Source organism: Hydractinia symbiolongicarpus, chromosome 6, assembly GCF_029227915.1.
Source record: "Hydractinia symbiolongicarpus strain clone_291-10 chromosome 6, HSymV2.1, whole genome shotgun sequence".
NCBI lineage: Eukaryota > Metazoa > Cnidaria > Hydrozoa > Anthoathecata > Hydractiniidae > Hydractinia > Hydractinia symbiolongicarpus.
This window is the reverse complement of record NC_079880.1, coordinates 12,015,529-12,035,426: the sequence shown is the minus strand read 5'-3', so window position 1 is coordinate 12,035,426 and position 19,898 is coordinate 12,015,529. Positions and strand designations below refer to the sequence as shown.

At 34.5% G+C, this 19,898-nt stretch overlaps 2 protein-coding genes across 5 annotated transcripts in view; one reads left to right on the top strand and one right to left on the bottom strand.

Moving 5' to 3' along the window:
• The window catches only part of LOC130647017 (protein unc-13 homolog D-like), a 30,318-nt gene extending 24,958 nt beyond the window's left edge, over positions 1-5,360 (top strand). For all 4 annotated transcript variants that reach the window (XM_057452723.1, XM_057452724.1, XM_057452722.1 and 1 more), the window contains 8 exons: positions 294-335; positions 427-498; positions 852-935; positions 1,281-1,359; positions 1,460-1,498; positions 2,425-2,548; positions 3,953-4,173; positions 4,479-5,360. In XM_057452723.1, coding sequence (XP_057308706.1) covers positions 294-335; positions 427-498; positions 852-935; positions 1,281-1,359; positions 1,460-1,498; positions 2,425-2,548; positions 3,953-4,173; positions 4,479-4,597 — 780 coding nt within the window. In that variant the 3' untranslated portion in view covers positions 4,598-5,360. The remainder of the gene's footprint in view (positions 1-293; positions 336-426; positions 499-851; positions 936-1,280; positions 1,360-1,459; positions 1,499-2,424; positions 2,549-3,952; positions 4,174-4,478) is intronic.
• Positions 5,361-6,198: 838 nt separating this feature from the next.
• Positions 6,199-19,773, bottom strand: LOC130647018 (MICOS complex subunit Mic27-like). The gene is made up of 5 exons (XM_057452726.1): positions 19,657-19,773; positions 19,253-19,378; positions 19,061-19,115; positions 7,537-7,635; positions 6,199-6,867 (listed from the first exon to the last, which is right to left on the bottom strand). Exons 1-5 carry the CDS (start codon positions 19,738-19,740, stop codon positions 6,335-6,337), a joined length of 897 nt encoding a protein of 298 aa, XP_057308709.1. The 5' UTR covers positions 19,741-19,773; the 3' UTR covers positions 6,199-6,334.
• Between the last annotated feature and the right edge of the window lie 125 nt (positions 19,774-19,898).

Here is a 19,898-nt window from a genome sequence, read left to right as displayed (position 1 = left end):
AGAAATAATTTTTTTTCACCTATTTCAAGTTTTTGTAAAAGTTTCTATATGTGCAATCTAGTTTAATCAAGATTTATTTGTCAACAAAAAACTATTTTTATTTTTTACTATATTTATCTGAGTGATTCTTGTCGTCGTCGTCGTCGTCGTCATCGTTGTCGTTGTTATCGTCGTCGTTATTGACATCGTCATCGTTGTCGTCGTCGTGTTGTCGTCGTTGTGGTCATTGTCGTCAATGTTTCGGCGTTTTCGTTGTTGTTTAAATTCTACGTGTATTTTTCTTCGAATTATAGCTGTTGCAGTTACATTACCTCAAAATCTCTGAAATTCTCGAAGTATGTTTCTTTTAAAAGTTCGATTTCAAAATATCATCAAGCTGTGATATATCAATATGATTAGCAGCTCACTCCACCATTTTATTTATAGATTGTTCGTGATTTCTTTTATGGCGACGGAGACGGTTTATCTTTAGAACAACTGTCGGCATCATCATATCAAGTATGTAGGTTTATTCGATTCGTCGAAGTCAGGTTTCTGTAAGTTAGTCACCAGTCTTCCGAAAAACGTTGACATGGTGCTGCTATATTTTGCGTGTGCGCCCACATTTGGTGTTTACATTTGCATATTTGCATTCGCACAATCCTTTCGCATATGCAACCAAAACTGTTAAAAGGTTTTAATGTTTGTACCATTTGATCTGTCTAATTGACTTTTTATCGTATCGTGGGATCGTTTTTAATCTGCTTCTGATCGTGTCATATCGGTTTATAAGCGCTCTGTCCAATGCTTTTACTTTGGTACTAGCGCTTTTAGTATGTTATGTCACCGATATTATTTTTTTACTACCACAGGACATGAACAATATCCTTTTGTTAAACAAAGCAACTACGGAAGAATTAATCGAGAGATTTTATATGGATAGATGCGAAGAACAGGTAACTGGTCCTTTTTTCCGTTTGAGTGTCTAAGAATAAGGTACTGACCACAATCCCTGCCTAATTGTGATTGATAGAACCGAAGAACTTCACTAGATCTTATGTATTGGGTACAGAATGTGGTTTCTGAATATGACTGGTTCAAAACAAGATAGATCTATCGAAGTGTTTTTTAAGATAAAACAGGGAAGATGGTCTTTGCAGGGAAGATAGTTTTTGCAAAAGAAACTTTTTTTTCATGAAATGAAAAAAAATTTTTTCGCTAACAATTTTTAAATCCCTTAAAATAACTCCTTCTCAACGACAAAATGTCTTAAAATATGTTTCATCCAATGTTTTTTTTAGAGAGGAGCTGATTCCAAATTGGGTATTTTAACTTTTAAAGCTTTTTATTGCAAACAAACAAGAAAACTGAATGTATACGGTACGCACTTGATGTATATATTTTATATCAACACAACCTTCTCAATCACGTTAAGGGTATACAAAAACTTGTATAATGGTGTTCCGTTTTGTTTTTTTAGTAATGAATTGTAAAAATTTGCTACCAATGGACAAAACAGGTAAGTCTCTACAGAAGGTTATAAGGATATAAAACAGACCTGAGTGTAAAAGATACAATTATTTTTCTCTACTCAATGTCATTTTTGTTATTGTTCTACAGCAGGATTTATTTAATGCTTCTCTAAATACAAACTTCTATTAAAATAATGCATGGCTGTTCAAAAATATATTCAATTTATTTTCTTTAATTTACTGCGTCCTTTAATCGACGTGGATTGGTAATTTTGGAGAGAAGTTGGAAAGTATTTTCTCTGACCGTTAACACGGCATTTAAATTTGGCTTATTTTTGTTTGCTTTAATTTTAACGCGGACTGAAGTTTTTTAAACCTCAAGAAAAAGAAGAGTAAACAAGAGTAATGTATCTTATAACTCTTAAAGTATGAAATTTAAAAAAATATAAGCAATAAATCGTGTACACTTTTTTCAGGTCGGCCTTTAAGTTACTTCATTGTAATTTCTATGGATGTTTAATTCTTTTTCTTAATTATTTGGTTTACTAATTATTTGGTTAACTAATTATTTAGTTAACTAATTATTGGGCTTCCTAATTATTCCGCTTCCTACTAATTCGGCGTCTTAATCTTTCGGCTTCCTAATCTTTCGGCTTCCTAATTATTCGGTTTCCTAATTATTCGGTTTCCTAATTATTCGGTTTCCTAATTATTTGGTTTCCTATTTATTTGGCTTCCTAACTATTCGGTTTCCTAATTGTTCGGCTTTCTAATTATTCGTTTCCTAATTATTTGGATCAACATCCGTTAAAAATGCTATTTAATCACCTTAATTAATTAATGCAAGTTGAAAAAAGTATTTACGTTATCCCTGTGTTAAGTTACAAGAATTACAGTATTGGTTGTTCTTAAAAAGTGCGGCATTTATGTTTTGTTCTGTAAATTTATAATATTTGTTCTGTAATTTGTTCAGGCGCTTCCGATCCTTACGTCACACTACAGCTGTTACCACATCACGTGTTTGGGCAAGCTAAGTTAAAAAAAACAAAGGTGGAGAAGAATACGTTGTTTCCATTGTTTGATGAAAGCTTTCAGTTGTGAGTTTATTGCCTTGTTATTTATTTTTATTATGTGGAAACTTCTTGTTAATGTTGTTATCCGCGAAAACCATTTTTTGCGGAGGACAATATTTTCTCAAAATTTATGGAATTAATTTCGCGGCAAGTTAAATTTAAGCATTTACCAGTCCACTCTTTCGGCCTCTAACTCAAATGAGACGAAAGGATGCGTTTTTATTCGAATGTATTTAGCGGAATATTAATAATTATCGACTAAATTTAACTTAAAGTGAGTGCAGAAAACTTTACTGAATTTATGCGTGATTAATTTATCACAACCAATTTAAATTTAACAAGAAGCCCTGGGGGCTCTAAGAATTTCCGCTCACTAAAAAAATATTTGATGAAAACCTGCTAATTCGTTGTGTTATTGTGCCAAACATTCAAGGAGGTTTGGTGCATGAACCTCTGAAGATAGAGCACACAAGTGACATTATATCTTACAACAAACGCAAACAAAACGAAACGTGTCATAATAAACTCACATTTTAAAAGAAATTGCTAACAAAAAATACAGCCTATCATTCATGGTTGAAAGTCTTGCGATTGAAACTTTTATGGTCTTAAACGGCATTTAGGTAACAAAAATCAAAATTTTGATGTCACCATTATGTTCAGCATACTTTCTTTGTTAACTTTGCCAATTTTTGTTGAAAATGAAGTAGTTTTAATTTTTGGACCAATTTTGGCCTCAAATGACATTTAGGTAACAAGAAATCAAAATTTTGATGTCACCATCATGTTCAGCATACTTTATTTGTTAGCTGTGCCAAATTTTGTTTAAAATAAAGTAGTTCTAATTTTTGGACCAATTTTGGCCTAAAATGACATTTAGGTAACAAGAAATCAAAATTTTGAAGTTACCATCATGTTCAGCATACTTTATTTCTTTACTGTGCCAAATTTTGTTAAAAATAAAGTAGTTTTAATATTTGGATCAATTTTGGCCTAAAATGACATTTAGGTGACAAAAATCAAAATTATTATGTCACCATTATGTTCAGCATACCTTTTTTGCTAACTGTGCCAAATTTTGTCGCAAACAAATACCAATTTTGGCCTGAAACGTCATTTAGATGACTTCCTAATAGTTAGGGAGCTTGGGTACGAAGTTTACATCTGTGACAGAGGAACGTGAAATCCCAGGGTCGATTTTTTCTCAAAAAATGCTCCGAAAGAAAAAACGACGGTTTTAAAGAATTTCCTACGCCTTCGGGCGCAGAAATTCAATTAAAAGTTTCCAATATTATCGAGCGTGTCTCTGCGAAGTAAGGGCTGAAAATCAGGAAAATATTAGTGTAAAACTAAGGGAATTTTAGAGTAAAGATAAGAGAATTTTAACCTAAAATTCGGACAGAGACCATACCGTGATGTTTTTTTTAGTGAGATTCCGCCTCCGGACTGTTTAAAAGATGGCGCTACTTTATTGTTCACTGTATACGATCAAGATCGTCTGTCTGATGACGACTTAGCTGGAGAAGTGTATTATGACTTGCAGAATATTACTGGGCTAACATCAGAAACAGTGGAGGGTTCTTTCGCTACCGTCCCGCAGATTGAAATGCCACTCATGATAGGTGCACTAAAATCTGAAACGATAAAAGGTTTGTTTTCTGTTGTCTTTGTTGTTCTAGTTCCGTTCTTATCGTTGTCACTGCAGTCCTGTTTTGTTGCCGTCATGTCACTGGTTTGTTGCCGACCTGTTGCTGTTTTGTTGCCGTCGTGTCGCTGTTTTTTGCTGTCGTGTCGTGTTTTGTTATCGTCAAATGGCTTTTTGTTACCTTGGGCTTAAGCAATAAAAATCTGTATTTTAAACTAAATTTTAAAGTCATAATAATCGCCGTGGTGTCGCGGCCTTGTTGCCATATTGCTGACATTTTTTTCACCGTCTGTTTTTTCCTACTTGTAGTGCTTAAGGATCGTCGTCCACAAGATCAACTAGCAACACAGTTCGTCACGAAACATAAACAACGGCTGAAAGAAATGAATGAGAATCTACAAAAAGCGTTGCAGCAGTTGGCACGATAACTTTCGTCGTGATTTTTTTGTAGGCTTGCAAGATAAAACTGCGAGTTCGTTTTAAGGAGATTCGCGGAATTCATAGTTTATTCGAACGCGAAAATTTGTGAGATGTCCGATGAAAAATTGAATTAGTTATCCAGGAAAATTAATTTTTGCGAAATGTTTTTCAATATTGCCCAAACCGCGAATCTTTTTCAAAAATTTTTCCTACTATTTCCTCGACGAATATTTTCCTCAAAATCTGCGATGACATTTAGTTCAGTTCCTCCGCGAAATTTAAACTTTTCTAATTGGCATATTAGTAAATTACACTTGTCGGTCGAGTTGTCAGGAATGTTTTTTTTATTCTGCGCTCAGTTTTTGTTTAAACTTTTTGCTTGTGTTTTTTAACTCAAAAATGTTTTAATGTATAGATGCAATTCGATAACAGAATATTTGACACGTGTTTTGTTTCATTAGTTCTGAATTATAAAATTATTTTTTTTTTTTTTTTATTTTATGACGTTTTAAGGATTTATTTAAATATTTTTTTGTTGGAATGAATCAATGTATGGTCTATCTGTTATAATTGCCACACCAAGTAGCTATTTCTGTGGCACAGAACAATTTCTGATTTCTTGCTAATTTTTATTAAGGGTGGCGATTTTCAACAAAATATGACTGAAGTTTTATCCCAATTTATTTATATGTAGAATTAATTATTTGTAAGATATTTGTACAATATGTTAAAATGAGGTTTTGTTCCAAAAATATATTTCTTTAAATTTCAGATTCTTTGTAATATTGTTTAGGGGGAGGTCCAGAAAGTACCTGTACGCCCCTCTCTACGTGGCTTATGGATATTCACTTAAATTTGATCTCCTCCCCTTAGCTTTAAAGTAAATTGAGATAAAAAGTCTAAAAAGTAAAAATTCTTTTTTTTTTCATAGTGAGATTATTCGATCTATTTTTATCAAGACTTGTTTTAATGGAATTAATGGATACAACCTTACCCCCTAAGTGCGTACTTGTGCCCCCTAATAGTAAAGGAAACGAGGTACGCTCGAAAGGATTTTTTTGACATCGCAAAACACGGACCCGCAGTTCAAGATGGCGGAAAGGGCCAGCTAAAAAGCGTCGAGATGTTGATATTGTTCAAATTTCCTACACGCGAATTAGTTCCACCTTAAAAATGTTTTTGTCTAGTTTTTGGATGCGCCCTGAATAAATTTAAAAGAAAATCGGTAGAAACCCTAAGACGTTACCTAAACTGTAAGTAAAATAATATTGAACTTTTGAGAGAAGGCTGTTCGGAACGTCCAAAAAAATCCGAACTTTTTCCTTTAAGAAATTCATACATTTGTGCGACTAGACAATTTTATTTTGCAAATAGGTTTCAAATTTGCAAAACTTACTCTCAAATTATTTCTTTATGACTTAAAGCTATAAAATAAAACATTCAATTTCTAACACAGTATTTCTTTCCACACAATTAAGGGAAAGACAAAATTCCTGAACTAAGAGAAAAAAAAACGTAAATACTGGCTGACAGTATTTAAGTTTATCTTTTTATAACTTTGACACTTATTTCAAAAAAATTCGGAAGGTTTTTAAAAACAGCCCAAGCATGATTTTTTTTAGGTAACTTCCATAAAAATTAACAACACTACATACAGTTCATTACTTGTTGTTTGTTTGTTGTTTTAATACATAAAAAATTCTATTTTCCCATAGAACGACGTACACCCGACATAGAACAGGGAACTAAGATCGTGTACTATACATGTCCTTATCAGTAGGATCCGATTGTCCGTAATCGCCTTCCACGTGCGGATTATCGATATTTGTTTTGTCGTCCGTCGTGATGTCATTTGACGTGTTTGTTGTTTCTTTAACAACGACGTCAGATGCTTTACCGTCTGTTTTAATAACATCATAATGTGTGACTTTTAATTCTTGTTGTTGCGATGCTTTTTCTGCTGCAATGACGTCATTTCTATTAACAACTACAAAGTCTTTCTCATTGGTTGCATTTTGATCATGTGATAATTCCTCTGATTCACTAATATCTTCTTTGTTTTCCTCAGACGTTGTCGCTTTATCGTCTTTAATATCTTTTACGACTCTCTCAGTCGTTGTTTGTTTTCGTTCATTCCACAACGTACTCAGCTTGCTCAAAGAACCAGTAGTGTGATAATATCCCGTAGTCGCGATGTCTAAAGCTCGTTCAGGATAACAGATCGATGTGGCAGTCGCACCAAATATTATTGCATAGAAAGATCTTTTAAATGGTCGCCCTGCAAAGAGATTGTTTGTCCTCAATTTCATTTTTTCTCCAACAAAAATAACAGATCATGAACAAATACAAACGAAGCGAATAATGATTAAAAATTTTTAAGCCAAATGGAATCTAAAAAGCTAAACAAAGATCGACTTTTGCAACACGTAAGCGACGATGAGATTGTGTGAAAGTTAACTAAAAGTCTCGCGTTAATTACAATAAGATCAACGGAACCAATCCTTTATTATTTTCTTTATCACAACCTTTAAATAGAGACCTGGATTTTATTTGGCGATTGTCTGAAATGGAATTGTCGGTGCGGAGAAAATTTGACGAATGAAAGTTTTTTTGCGAAATTTGGCGTGAATTTAAATTGGCGAATAATAAAAGAAAATATATTTCTTCCTGAAAATAGAGCAGTTTTAGTAAATAAAAAAGAGCTGCAAAATGCAGTATCTATTGTCCATTTAATCAAAATCATGCGACATTTTAAGGGAAGTGATGAACTTTGTTCCTCAATAGGCGCATGATCAACTATTTTAAATTCTGCACGATTTTTTGGCCTAAATTGACAAAATTCGGCATTTTCACCAAATTTTTGTGCAGCGAAGTTTCTCTGCTTTTGGAAGAACTGAAAATTGCTACTCAAGTATGCATTCATAACACTAAACATCAAAGAACTTACGTCCTCTCCCAGCAACAACAGCTCCACTCACAGTAGCAAATGTGATCACGCCCGGTGTTAACAAAAAATATGGATCTGCTACCGTACTGTTGTATACATCTGAAAAAACAAAAATCATCATACTTTACTGTTGTATACATCTTCATAAGGGTTTCTAGATACAGTTGCCGCTTGTCAAAATGAAGCTCAATATGTTGAACCCTTAATACTAGGAGCTATCGCTATTTATTTCAATAATGCAAAACCCGCGGTGTGATAACAAAAACATATAAATACAGTTGATGATCGACAACTGGACCCTTATAAGTAAAACTTCGGCTTAGTAAAATCTTTTTTTCTTTCACTACAGGGATAAATTCCCTTAAATGTTGTCGCATAACTAGAACCGTTGATAGCTGGAACATTCGTTGGGTGTAATGTTCTTTTTTGGTCCCTTAAAGCAGCTCATTAATTACTTATAAGCGGAATTTTTACAGAAATTTCAATGATTAAAAATTTTAACTGTAACGAACTTCTTTTGGCTTTTAAAAGAACAAACCAAAAGCTTTATATAGACAGTTGAAAGACCTTATCTCTCATGGAAAGAAAACAATTTGAATTTTCTGTCCACTAAATCGGAAATTCTTGTGTTTGATGCTTTATGTTCAAAATGGTTCTTGTCCAAGCAGCAAGATAATGTCTCAGAAAAATAATACACCTTGAAAGACCACGCATATTGACTCCAACTTCAGTGTGCAAATTTCAATTGGATGACGACTTTGTCTAACTTTATTGCAAACATCTCACAAGTGCAACACTTCATAAGAGATTAGTTAAAAACTATTTTTGAATAAAAAGTCATGGTATTTTTCAAAAAGGAGAGGGATGAAAGTATACCGCAAAAAAAGGGATAAAAGCACTGTAAAAAGAGGGATGAAAGCACTGCAAAAAAGAGGGATGAAAGCACTGTAAAAAAAGGGATGAAAGCACTGTAAAAAAAAGGGATAAAAGCACTGTAAAAAAAGAGATGAAAGCACTGTAAAAAAAGGGATGAAAGCACTGTAAAAAAAGGGATGAAAGCACTGTAAAAAGAGGGATGAAAGCACTGTAAAAAAAGGGATGAAAGCACTGTAAAAAAAGAGATGAAAGCACTGTAAAAAGAGGGATGAAAGCACTGCAAAAAAAGGGATGAAAGCACTGCAAAAAAAGGGATGAAAGCACTGTAAAAAAAGAGATGAAAGCACTGTAAAAAGAGGGATGAAAGCACTGCAAAAAAAGGGATGAAAGCACTGCAAAAAAAGGGATGAAAGCACTGCAAAAAAAAGGGATGAAAGCACTGCAAAAAAAAGGGATGAAAGCACTGCAAAAAAAGGGATGAAAGCACTGCAAAAAAAAGGGATGAAAGCACTGCAAAAAAAGGGATGAAAGCACTGTAAAAAAAGGGATGAAAGCACTGCAAAAAAAAGGGATGAAAACACTGTAAAAAAAGGGATGAAAGCACTGTAAAAAAAAGGGATGAAAGCACTGTAAAAAAAGGGATGAAAGCACTGTAAAAAAAGGGATGAAAGCACTGTAAAAAAAGGGATGAAAGCACTGTAAAAAAAGGGATGAAAGCACTGTAAAAAGAGGGATGAAAGCACTGTAAAAAAAAGGGATGAAAGCACTGTAAAAAAAAGGGATGAAAACACTGTAAAAAAAGGGATGAAAGCACTGTAAAAAAAGGGATGAAAGCACTGTAAAAAAAGGGATGAAAGCACTGTAAAAAAAGGGATGAAAGCACTGTAAAAAAAAGGGATAAAAGCACTGTAAAAAAAAGGGATGAAAGCACTGTAAAAAAAAGGGATGAAAGCACTGTAAAAAGAGGGATGAGAGCACTGCAAAAAAAAGGGATGAAAGCACTGTAAAAAAAAGGGATGAAAGCACTGTAAAAAGAGGGATGAGAGCACTGCAAAAAAAAGGGATGAAAACACTGTAAAAAAAGGGATGAAAGCACTGTAAAAAAAGGGATGAAAGCACTGTAAAAAAAGGGATGAAAGCACTGTAAAAAAAGGGATGAAAGCACTGTAAAAAAAAGGGATGAAAGCACTGCAAAAAAAAGGGATGAAAGCACTGCAAAAAAAGGGATGAAAGCACTGTAAAAAAAGGGATGAAAACACTGTAAAAAAAGGGATGAAAGCACTGTAAAAAAAAGGGATGAAAGCACTGTAAAAAAAGGGATGAAAGCACTGTAAAAAAAGGGATGAAAGCACTGTAAAAAAAGGGATGAAAGCACTGTAAAAAAAGGGATGAAAGCACTGTAAAAAGAGGGATGAAAGCACTGTAAAAAAAAGGGATGAAAGCACTGTAAAAAAAAGGGATGAAAACACTGTAAAAAAAGGGATGAAAGCACTGTAAAAAAAGGGATGAAAGCACTGTAAAAAAAGGGATGAAAGCACTGTAAAAAAAGGGATGAAAGCACTGTAAAAAAAGGGATGAAAGCACTGTAAAAAAAGGGATGAAAGCACTGTAAAAAAAGGGATGAAAGCACTGCAAAAAGAGGGATGAAAACACTGTAAAAAAAAAAGGGATGAAAGCACTGTAAAAAGAGGGATGAAAGCACTGTAAAAAAAGGGATGAAAGCACTGTAAAAAAAGGGATGAAAGCACTGTAAAAAAAGGGATGAAAGCACTGTAAAAAAAGGGATGAAAGCACTGTAAAAAAAGGGATGAAAGCACTGCAAAAAGAGGGATGAAAGCACTGTAAAAAAAAAAGGGATGAAAGCACTGTAAAAAGAGGGATGAAAGCACTGTAAAAAAAGGGATGAAAGCACTGTAAAAAGAGGGATGAAAGCACTGTAAAAAAAGGGATGAAAGCACTGTAAAAAGAGGGATGAAAGCACTGTAAAAAAAGGGATGAAAACACTGTAAAAAAAAGGGATGAAAGCACTGCAAAAAGAAGGGAAAAAAGCACTGTAAAAAAAGGGATGAAAGCACTGTAAAAAGAGGGATGAAAGCACTGTAAAAAAAAGGGATGAAAGCACTGTAAAAAAAAGGGATGAAAGCACTGCAAAAAGAAGGGAAAAAAGCACTGTAAAAAAAGGGATGAAAGCACTGTAAAAAAAGGGATGAAAGCACTGTAAAAAAAGGGATAAAAGCACTGTAAAAAAAGGGATGAAAACACTGTAAAAAGAGGGATGAAAGCACTGTAAAAAAAGGGATGAAAGCACTGCAAAAAAAGGGATAAAAGCACTGTAAAAAAGGGATGAAAGCACTGTAAAAAAAGAGATGAAAGCACTGTAAAAAGAGGGATGAAAGCACTGTAAAAAGAGGGATAAAAGCACTGTAAAAAGAGGGATGAAAGCACTGTAAAAAAAGGGATGAAAGCACTGTAAAAAAAGAGATGAAAGCACTGTAAAAAGAGGGATGAAAGCACTGCAAAAAAAAGGGATGAAAGCACTGTAAAAAAAAGGGATGAAAACACTGTAAAAAAAGGGATGAAAGCACTGTAAAAAAAGGGATGAAAGCACTGTAAAAAAAGGGATGAAAGCACTGTAAAAAAAGGGATGAAAGCACTGTAAAAAAAGGGATGAAAGCACTGTAAAAAAAGGGATGAAAGCACTGTAAAAAAAGGGATGAAAGCACTGTAAAAAAAAAAGGGATGAAAGCACTGTAAAAAAAAAAGAGATGAAAGCACTGCAAAAAGAGGGATGAAAGCACTGTAAAAAGAGGGATGAAAGCACTGTAAAAAAAGGGATGAAAGCACTGTAAAAAGAGGGATGAAAGCACTGTAAAAAAAGGGATGAAAGCACTGTAAAAAGAGGGATGAAAGCACTGTAAAAAAAGGGATGAAAACACTGTAAAAAAAGGGATGAAAGCACTGTAAAATAAGGGATGAAAGCACTGTAAAAAAAGGGATGAAAGCACTGTAAAAAAAGAGATGAAAGCACTGTAAAAAAAGGGATGAAAGCACTGTAAAAAAAGAGATGAAAGCACTGTAAAAAAAGGGATGAAAGCACTGTAAAAAGAGGGATGAAAGCACTGTAAAAAAAGGGATGAAAGCACTGTAAAAAGAGGGATGAAAGCACTGTAAAAAAAGGGATGAAAGCACTGTAAAAAAAGGGATGAAAGCACTGTAAAAAGAGGGATGAAAGCACTGTAAAAAAAGGGATGAAAGCACTGTAAAAAGAGGGATGAAAGCACTGTAAAAAAGAGATGAAAGCACTGTAAAAAGAGGGATGAAAGCACTGCAAAAAAGAGATGAAAGCACTGTAAAAAGAGGGATGAAAGCACTGTAAAAAAAGGGATGAAAGCACTGTAAAAAGAGGGATGAAAGCACTGTAAAAAAAGGGATGAAAGCACTGTAAAAAAAGGGATGAAAGCACTGTAAAAAAAGGGATGAAAGCACTGTAAAAAAAGGGATGAAAGCACTGTAAAAAAAGGGATGAAAGCACTGCAAAAAGAGGGATGAAAGCACTGTAAAAAAAAAAGGGATGAAAGCACTGTAAAAAGAGGGATGAAAGCACTGTAAAAAAAGGGATGAAAGCACTGTAAAAAGAGGGATGAAAGCACTGTAAAAAAAGGGATGAAAGCACTGTAAAAAGAGGGATGAAAGCACTGTAAAAAAAGGGATGAAAACACTGTAAAAAAAAGGGATGAAAGCACTGCAAAAAGAAGGGAAAAAAGCACTGTAAAAAAAGGGATGAAAGCACTGTAAAAAGAGGGATGAAAGCACTGTAAAAAAAAGGGATGAAAGCACTGTAAAAAAAAGGGATGAAAGCACTGCAAAAAGAAGGGAAAAAAGCACTGTAAAAAAAGGGATGAAAGCACTGTAAAAAGAGGGATGAAAGCACTGCAAAAAAAAGGGATGAAAGCACTGTAAAAAAAGGGATAAAAGCACTGTAAAAAAAGGGATGAAAACACTGTAAAAAGAGGGATGAAAGCACTGTAAAAAAAGGGATGAAAGCACTGCAAAAAAAGGGATAAAAGCACTGTAAAAAAGGGATGAAAGCACTGTAAAAAAAGAGATGAAAGCACTGTAAAAAGAGGGATGAAAGCACTGTAAAAAGAGGGATAAAAGCACTGTAAAAAGAGGGATGAAAGCACTGTAAAAAAAGGGATGAAAGCACTGTAAAAAAAGAGATGAAAGCACTGTAAAAAGAGGGATGAAAGCACTGCAAAAAAAAGGGATGAAAGCACTGTAAAAAAAAGGGATGAAAACACTGTAAAAAAAGGGATGAAAGCACTGTAAAAAAAGGGATGAAAGCACTGTAAAAAAAGGGATGAAAGCACTGTAAAAAAAGGGATGAAAGCACTGTAAAAAAAGGGATGAAAGCACTGTAAAAAAAGGGATGAAAGCACTGTAAAAAAAGGGATGAAAGCACTGTAAAAAAAAAAGGGATGAAAGCACTGTAAAAAAAAAAGAGATGAAAGCACTGCAAAAAGAGGGATGAAAGCACTGTAAAAAGAGGGATGAAAGCACTGTAAAAAAAGGGATGAAAGCACTGTAAAAAGAGGGATGAAAGCACTGTAAAAAAAGGGATGAAAGCACTGTAAAAAGAGGGATGAAAGCACTGTAAAAAAAGGGATGAAAACACTGTAAAAAAAGGGATGAAAGCACTGTAAAAAAAGGGATGAAAGCACTGTAAAAAAAGGGATGAAAGCACTGTAAAAAAAGGGATGAAAGCACTGTAAAAAGAGGGATGAAAGCACTGTAAAAAGAGGGATGAAAGCACTGTAAAAAAAGGGATGAAAGCACTGTAAAAAGAGGGATGAAAGCACTGTAAAAAAGAGATGAAAGCACTGTAAAAAGAGGGATGAAAGCACTGTAAAAAAAGGGATGAAAGCACTGTAAAAAAAGGGATGAAAGCACTGCAAAAAGAGGGATGAAAGCACTGCAAAAAAGAGATGAAAGCACTGTAAAAAGAGGGATGAAAGCACTGTAAAAAAAGGGATGAAAGCACTGTAAAAAGAGGGATGAAAGCACTGTAAAAAAAGGGATGAAAGCACTGTAAAAAAAGGGATGAAAGCACTGTAAAAAAAGGGATGAAAGCACTGTAAAAAAAGGGATGAAAGCACTGTAAAAAGAGGGATGAAAGCACTGCAAAAAAGAGATGAAAGCACTGTAAAAAGAGGGATGAAAGCACTGTAAAAAAAGGGATGAAAGCACTGTAAAAAGAGGGATGAAAGCACTGTAAAAAAAGGGATGAAAGCACTGCAAAAAGAGGGATGAAAGCACTGCAAAAAAGAGATGAAAGCACTGTAAAAAGAGGGATGAAAGCACTGTAAAAAAAGGGATGAAAGCACTGTAAAAAGAGGGATGAAAGCACTGTAAAAAAAGGGATGAAAGCACTGTAAAAAGAGGGATGAAAGCACTGTAAAAAAAGGGATGAAAGCACTGTAAAAAAAGGGATGAAAGCACTGTAAAAAGAGGGATGAAAGCACTGCAAAAAAAAGGGATAAAAGCACTGTAAAAAGAGGGATGAAAGCACTGCAAAAAGAAGGGAAAAAAGCACTGTAAAAAAAGGGATGAAAGCACTGTAAAAAGAGGGATGAAAGCACTGTAAAAAGAAGGATGAAAGCACTGTAAAAAGAGGGATGAAAGCACTGCAAAAAAAGGGATAAAAGCACTGTAAAAAGAGGGATGAAAGCACTGCAAAAAGAAGGGAAAAAAGCACTGTAAAAAAAGGGATGAAAGCACTGTAAAAAAAGGGATGAAAGCACTGTAAAAAAAGGGATGAAAGCACTGTAAAAAGAGGGATGAAAGCACTGCAAAAAAAAGGGATAAAAGCACTGTAAAAAAGGGATGAAAGCACTGTAAAAAAAGAGATGAAAGCACTGTAAAAAAAGGGATGAAAGCACTGTAAAAAGAGGGATGAAAGCACTGTAAAAAAAGGGATGAAAGCACTGTAAAAAAAGGGATGAAAGCACTGTAAAAAAAGAGATGAAAGCACTGTAAAAAGAAGGGATAAAAGCACTGTAAAAAAAGGGATGAAAGCACTGTAAAAAAAGGGATGAAAGCACTGTAAAAAGAGGGATGAAAGCACTGCAAAAAAAAGGGATAAAAGCACTGTAAAAAAGGGATGAAAGCACTGTAAAAAAAGAGATGAAAGCACTGTAAAAAAAGGGATGAAAGCACTGTAAAAAAAAGAGGGATGAAAGCACTGTAAAAAGAGGGATGAAAGCACTGCAAAAAAAAGGGATGAAAGCACTGTAAAAAAAAGGGATAAAAGCACTGTAAAAAAAGGGATGAAAGCACTGTAAAAAGAGGGATGAAAGCACTGTAAAAAAAGGGATGAAAGCACAGTAAAAAGAGGGATGAAAGCACTGTAAAAAAAGGGATGAAAGCACTGTAAAAAGAGGGATGAAAGCACTGCAAAAAAAGGGATGAAAGCACTGTAAAAAAAAAAAGGGATGAAAGCACTGTAAAAAAAGGGATGAAAGCACTGCAAAAAAAAGGGATGAAAGCACTGTAAAAAAAAAAAGGGATGAAAGCACTGTAAAAAAAGGGATGAAAGCACTGCAAAAAAAAGGGATGAAAGCACTGTAAAAAGAGGGATGAAAGCACTGTAAAAAAGAGGGATGAAAGCACAGTAAAAAGAGGGATGAAAGCACTGTAAAAAAAGGGATGAAAGCACTGTAAAAAGAGGGATGAAAGCACTGCAAAAAAAGGGATGAAAGCACTGTAAAAAAAAAAAGGGATGAAAGCACTGTAAAAAAAAGGGATGAAAGCACTGTAAAAAAAGGGATGAAAGCACTGCAAAAAAAAGGGATGAAAGCACTGTAAAAAAAGGGATGAAAGCACTGTAAAAAGAGGGATGAAAGCACTGTAAAAAAGAGGGATGAAAGCACTGTAAAAAAAGGGATGAAAGCACTGTAAAAAAAAGGGATGAAAGCACTGTAAAAAAAAGGGATAAAAGCACTGTAAAAAGAGGGATGAAAGCACTGTAAAAAAAGGGATGAAAGCACTGTAAAAAAAGGGATGAAAGCACTGTAAAAAGAGGGATGAAAGCACTGCAAAAAAAAGGGATAAAAGCACTGTAAAAAGAGGGATGAAAGCACTGCAAAAAGAAGGGATGAAAGCACTGTAAAAAAAAGGGATAAAAGCACTGTAAAAAAAGGGATGAAAGCACTGTAAAAAAAAGGGATAAAAGCACTGTAAAAAAAGGGATGAAAGCACTACAAAAAAAAGGAAGAAAGCACTGTAAAAAAAGGGATGAAAGCACTGTAAAAAAAGAGATGAAAGCACTGTAAAAAAGGGATGAAAGCACTGTAAAAAGAGGGATGAAAGCACTGCAAAAAAAAGGGATGAAAGCACTGCAAAAAAAGGGATGAAAGCACTGTAAAAAAAGGGATGAAAGCACTGTAAAAAAAGGGATGAAAGCACTGTAAAAAAAGAGATGAAAGCACTGTAAAAAAGGGATGAAAGCACTGTAAAAAGAGGGATGAAAGCACTGTAAAAAAAGGGATGAAAGCACTGCAAAAAAAGGGATGAAAGCACTGTAAAAAGAAGGGATGAAAACACTGTAAAAAGAGGGATAAAAGCACTGTAAAAAAAGGGATGAAAACACTGTAAAAAGAAGGGATGAAAGCACTGTAAAAAAAAGAGGGATGAAAACACTGTAAAAAAAGGGATGAAAACACTGTAAAAAAAGGGATGAAAACACTGTAAAAAAGGGATGAAAGCACTGCAAAAAAAAGGGATAAAAGCACTGTAAAAAAAAGGGATGAAAGCACTGTAAAAAGAGGGATAAAAGCACTGCAAAAAAAAGGGATAAAAGCACTGTAAAAAAAAGGGATGAAAACACTGTAAAAAAGGGATGAAAGCACTGTAAAAAGAGGGATGAAAGCACTGCAAAAAAAAGGGATAAAAGCACTGTAAAAAGAGGGATAAAAGCACTGTAAAAAAAGGGATGAAAACACTGTAAAAAGAAGGGATGAAAGCACTGTAAAAAAAAGAGGGATGAAAACACTGTAAAAAAAGGGATGAAAACACTGTAAAAAAAGGGATGAAAGCACTGTAAAAAGAGGGATGAAAGCACTGCAAAAAAAGGGATGAAAGCACTGTAAAAAAAAAAGGGATGAAAGCACTGTAAAAAAAGGGATGAAAGCACTGTAAAAAAAGGGGTGAAAACACTGTAAAAAGAGGGATGAAAGCACTGCAAAAAAAGGGATGAAAGCACTGTAAAAAAAAAAGGGATGAAAGCACTGTAAAAAAGAGGGATGAAAGCACTGTAAAAAAAGGGATGAAAACACTGTAAAAAAAAGGGATAAAAGCACTGTAAAAAGAGGGATGAAAGCACTGTAAAAAGAGGGATGAAAGCACTGTAAAAAAAAGGGATGAAAGCACTGTAAAAAAAAGGGATAAAAGCACTGCAAAAAAAGGGATGAAAGCACTGTAAAAAGAGGGATGAAAGCACTGCAAAAAAAGGGATGAAAGCACTGCAAAAAGAAGGGATGAAAGCACTGTAAAAAAAGGGATGAAAGCACTGTAAAAAAAGGGATGAAAGCACTGCAAAAAGAAGGGATGAAAGCACTGCAAAAAAAGGGATGAAAGCACTGTAAAAAAAGGGATGAAAGCACTGTAAAAAAAGAGATGAAAGCACTGTAAAAAAAGGGATGAAAACACTGTAAAAAAAGGGATGAAAGCACTGTAAAAAAAGGGATGAAAGCACTGTAAAAAAAGGGATGAAAGCACTGTAAAAAGAGGGATGAAAGCACTGTAAAAAAAGGGATGAAAGCACTGTAAAAAAAAGGGATAAAAGCACTGTAAAAAGAGGGATGAAAGCACTGTAAAAAAAGAGATGAAAGCACTGTAAAAAAAGGGATGAAAGCACTGTAAAAAAAGGGATGAAAGCACTGCAAAAAAAAGGGATGAAAGCACTGTAAAAAAAGAGATGAAAGCACTGTAAAAAAAGGGATGAAAGCACTGCAAAAAGAAGGGATGAAAGCACTGTAAAAAAAGGGATGAAAGCACTGTAAAAAAAGGGATGAAAACACTGTAAAAAAAAGGATGAAAGCACTGTAAAAAAAGGGGTGAAAACACTGTAAAAAGAGGGATGAAAGCACTGTAAAAAAAGGGATGAAAGCACTGTAAAAAAAGGGATGAAAGCACTGCAAAAAGAGGGATGAAAGCACTGTAAAAAAAGGGATGAAAGCACTGTAAAAAAAGGGATGAAAACACTGTAAAAAAAGGGATGAAAGCACTGTAAAAAAAGGGATGAAAGCACTGTAAAAAGAGGGATGAAAGCACTGCAAAAAAAAGGGATGAAAGCACTGTAAAAAAAGGGATGAAAGCACTGTAAAAAAAGGGATGAAAGCACTGTAAAAAAAGAGATGAAAGCACTGTAAAAAAAGGGATGAAAGCACTGTAAAAAAAGGGATGAAAGCACTGCAAAAAAAAGGGATGAAAGCACTGTAAAAAAAGAGATGAAAGCACTGTAAAAAAAGGGATGAAAGCACTGTAAAAAGAGGGATGAAAGCACTGCAAAAAAAAGGGATAAAAGCACTGTAAAAAGAGGGATGAAAGCACTGCAAAAAGAAGGGAAAAAAGCACTGTAAAAAAGGGATGAAAGCACTGTAAAAAGAGGGATGAAAGCACTGTAAAAAGAGGGATGAAAGCACTGTAAAAAGAGGGATGAAAGCACTGCAAAAAAAGGGATAAAAGCACTGTAAAAAGAGGGATGAAAGCACTGCAAAAAGAAGGGAAAAAAGCACTGTAAAAAAAGGGATGAAAGCACTGTAAAAAGAGGGATGAAAGCACTGCAAAAAAAAGGGATAAAAGCACTGTAAAAAAGGGATGAAAGCACTGTAAAAAAAGAGATGAAAGCACTGTAAAAAGAGGGATGAAAGCACTGTAAAAAAAAGGGATGAAAGCACTGTAAAAAAAAGGGATGAAAGCACTGTAAAAAGAGGGATGAGAGCACTGCAAAAAAAAGGGATGAAAGCACTGTAAAAAAAGGGATGAAAGCACTGTAAAAAGAGGGATGAAAGCACTGCAAAAAGAGGGATAAAAGTATAACTTAAATCAACAGTTAGACCCATATTATGCATGTGCCTGAAGGGCTTGTTTACGTGACTTATCATTTCCCTAATTTAAGGCCAGAGTGAAGCTATTTTTATTGGTTGGAGATCACTCATGGACCGAGTTATCACTAAACATCCTCTTGAGGAACTAATTTTGTTGTTCCATTTATCGAGCAGCAACTGCACAGTACAACACAAAAATGCTGACGTGATACTTTCTTTGCATACTTTGGTAAAAATCTTCCATCTATATCTATCATATCTGAGCATCATCATCATCATCATCATTCCCAGCTTAACGTCCGTTTTCCATGCTAGCATGGGTTGGACGGGGTGTATTAATGACCCTCTTCCAATCTGATCTAGACTGTGTTAGATCTAAACTCAACTTCCTCTGTATCAAGTCTGTCCTTATAACCTCCTGCCAAGTCTTTCTCAGTCTGCCGCCAAAGTTATTTTATACACCTCTTCCCCCCCTCCCTCGCACTCCCTCCCTTCCTCACAAAAAATAGGTGCACTGCAAAACATAATCTTAATTCACTTACTGACAATTCGTGATTCCAATGAACCAAAGAAGTTTGAAATTTTCTCATGAGTAGTCTACAAAATAAAAAAAAATTAAAAAAAACATCAAAAAACATCATGATTTGTAGGACTATGACAGTCTTTAAAATTGTGGCAAGAGTAGTGCTTAGTTTTCAGTTGCCACCCCACATCTCAAATAAATCTAAACTTACCAGAAGACCAGAAAACACACCAGTTACACGCTGTCTAGCTGCAGACACGTTTTCATAGAGAAATGCGGGTGAGGGAGGAGGAATCTCTTTTAGTGGTGGCTGCTCTGCTTCAAAGTAAATGTCAAGCTAAAGATTCAAAATGTATATAGAAAAAATAATTTAATAAATATAAAATCTTACTCATGCTAAGGGCGAGTTAGATTATAAATTTCAAATAGGTAAAATCACTTTAGAGTTGAAAATTGTATGCGATATACATGTATAATTATTGAATATAAGAAAGCCAATAGCACAAAAGTTTAGTGAAATAAAGGTAAAAGAAACAAAGGTGTTATTTTTAGTTTTGCTTATAATTGTTTAGTGCTTAGTTAATTTGTGTCAAATGTAAAAAAATGTGTACTTACATCACATGGCTTCACTAGCTGCTTCTCAGTACCAGCAGAAACAGAAGAAATCAAATTTGCTTTATTTGCAACAGTTTTCAACATTACTTATCACTATAGAAATACATATATAAATATAAAAATCGCATATAAATATACATAATATGTAAATCACAGAACAGAAGAATAGAATAACATGTCCACATAGAGCAGTCAACATTCTCCGTGCAAACAGTTTAGCTTATTACTGAAAACAAGCGAGG

Coding starts and splice junctions, on each gene's coding strand:
- LOC130647018 (XM_057452726.1), bottom strand. CDS start 19,740: ATGTTGAAAACTGTTGCAAATAAAGCAAATTTGATTTCTTCTGTTTCT. Junction 19,379..19,656: donor AGCTAGTGAAGCCATGTGAT/GTAAGTACACAT, acceptor TTGAATCTTTAG/CTTGACATTTACTTTGAAGC. Junction 6,868..7,536: donor TGTTGTTGCTGGGAGAGGAC/GTAAGTTCTTTG, acceptor ATCTCTTTGCAG/GGCGACCATTTAAAAGATCT.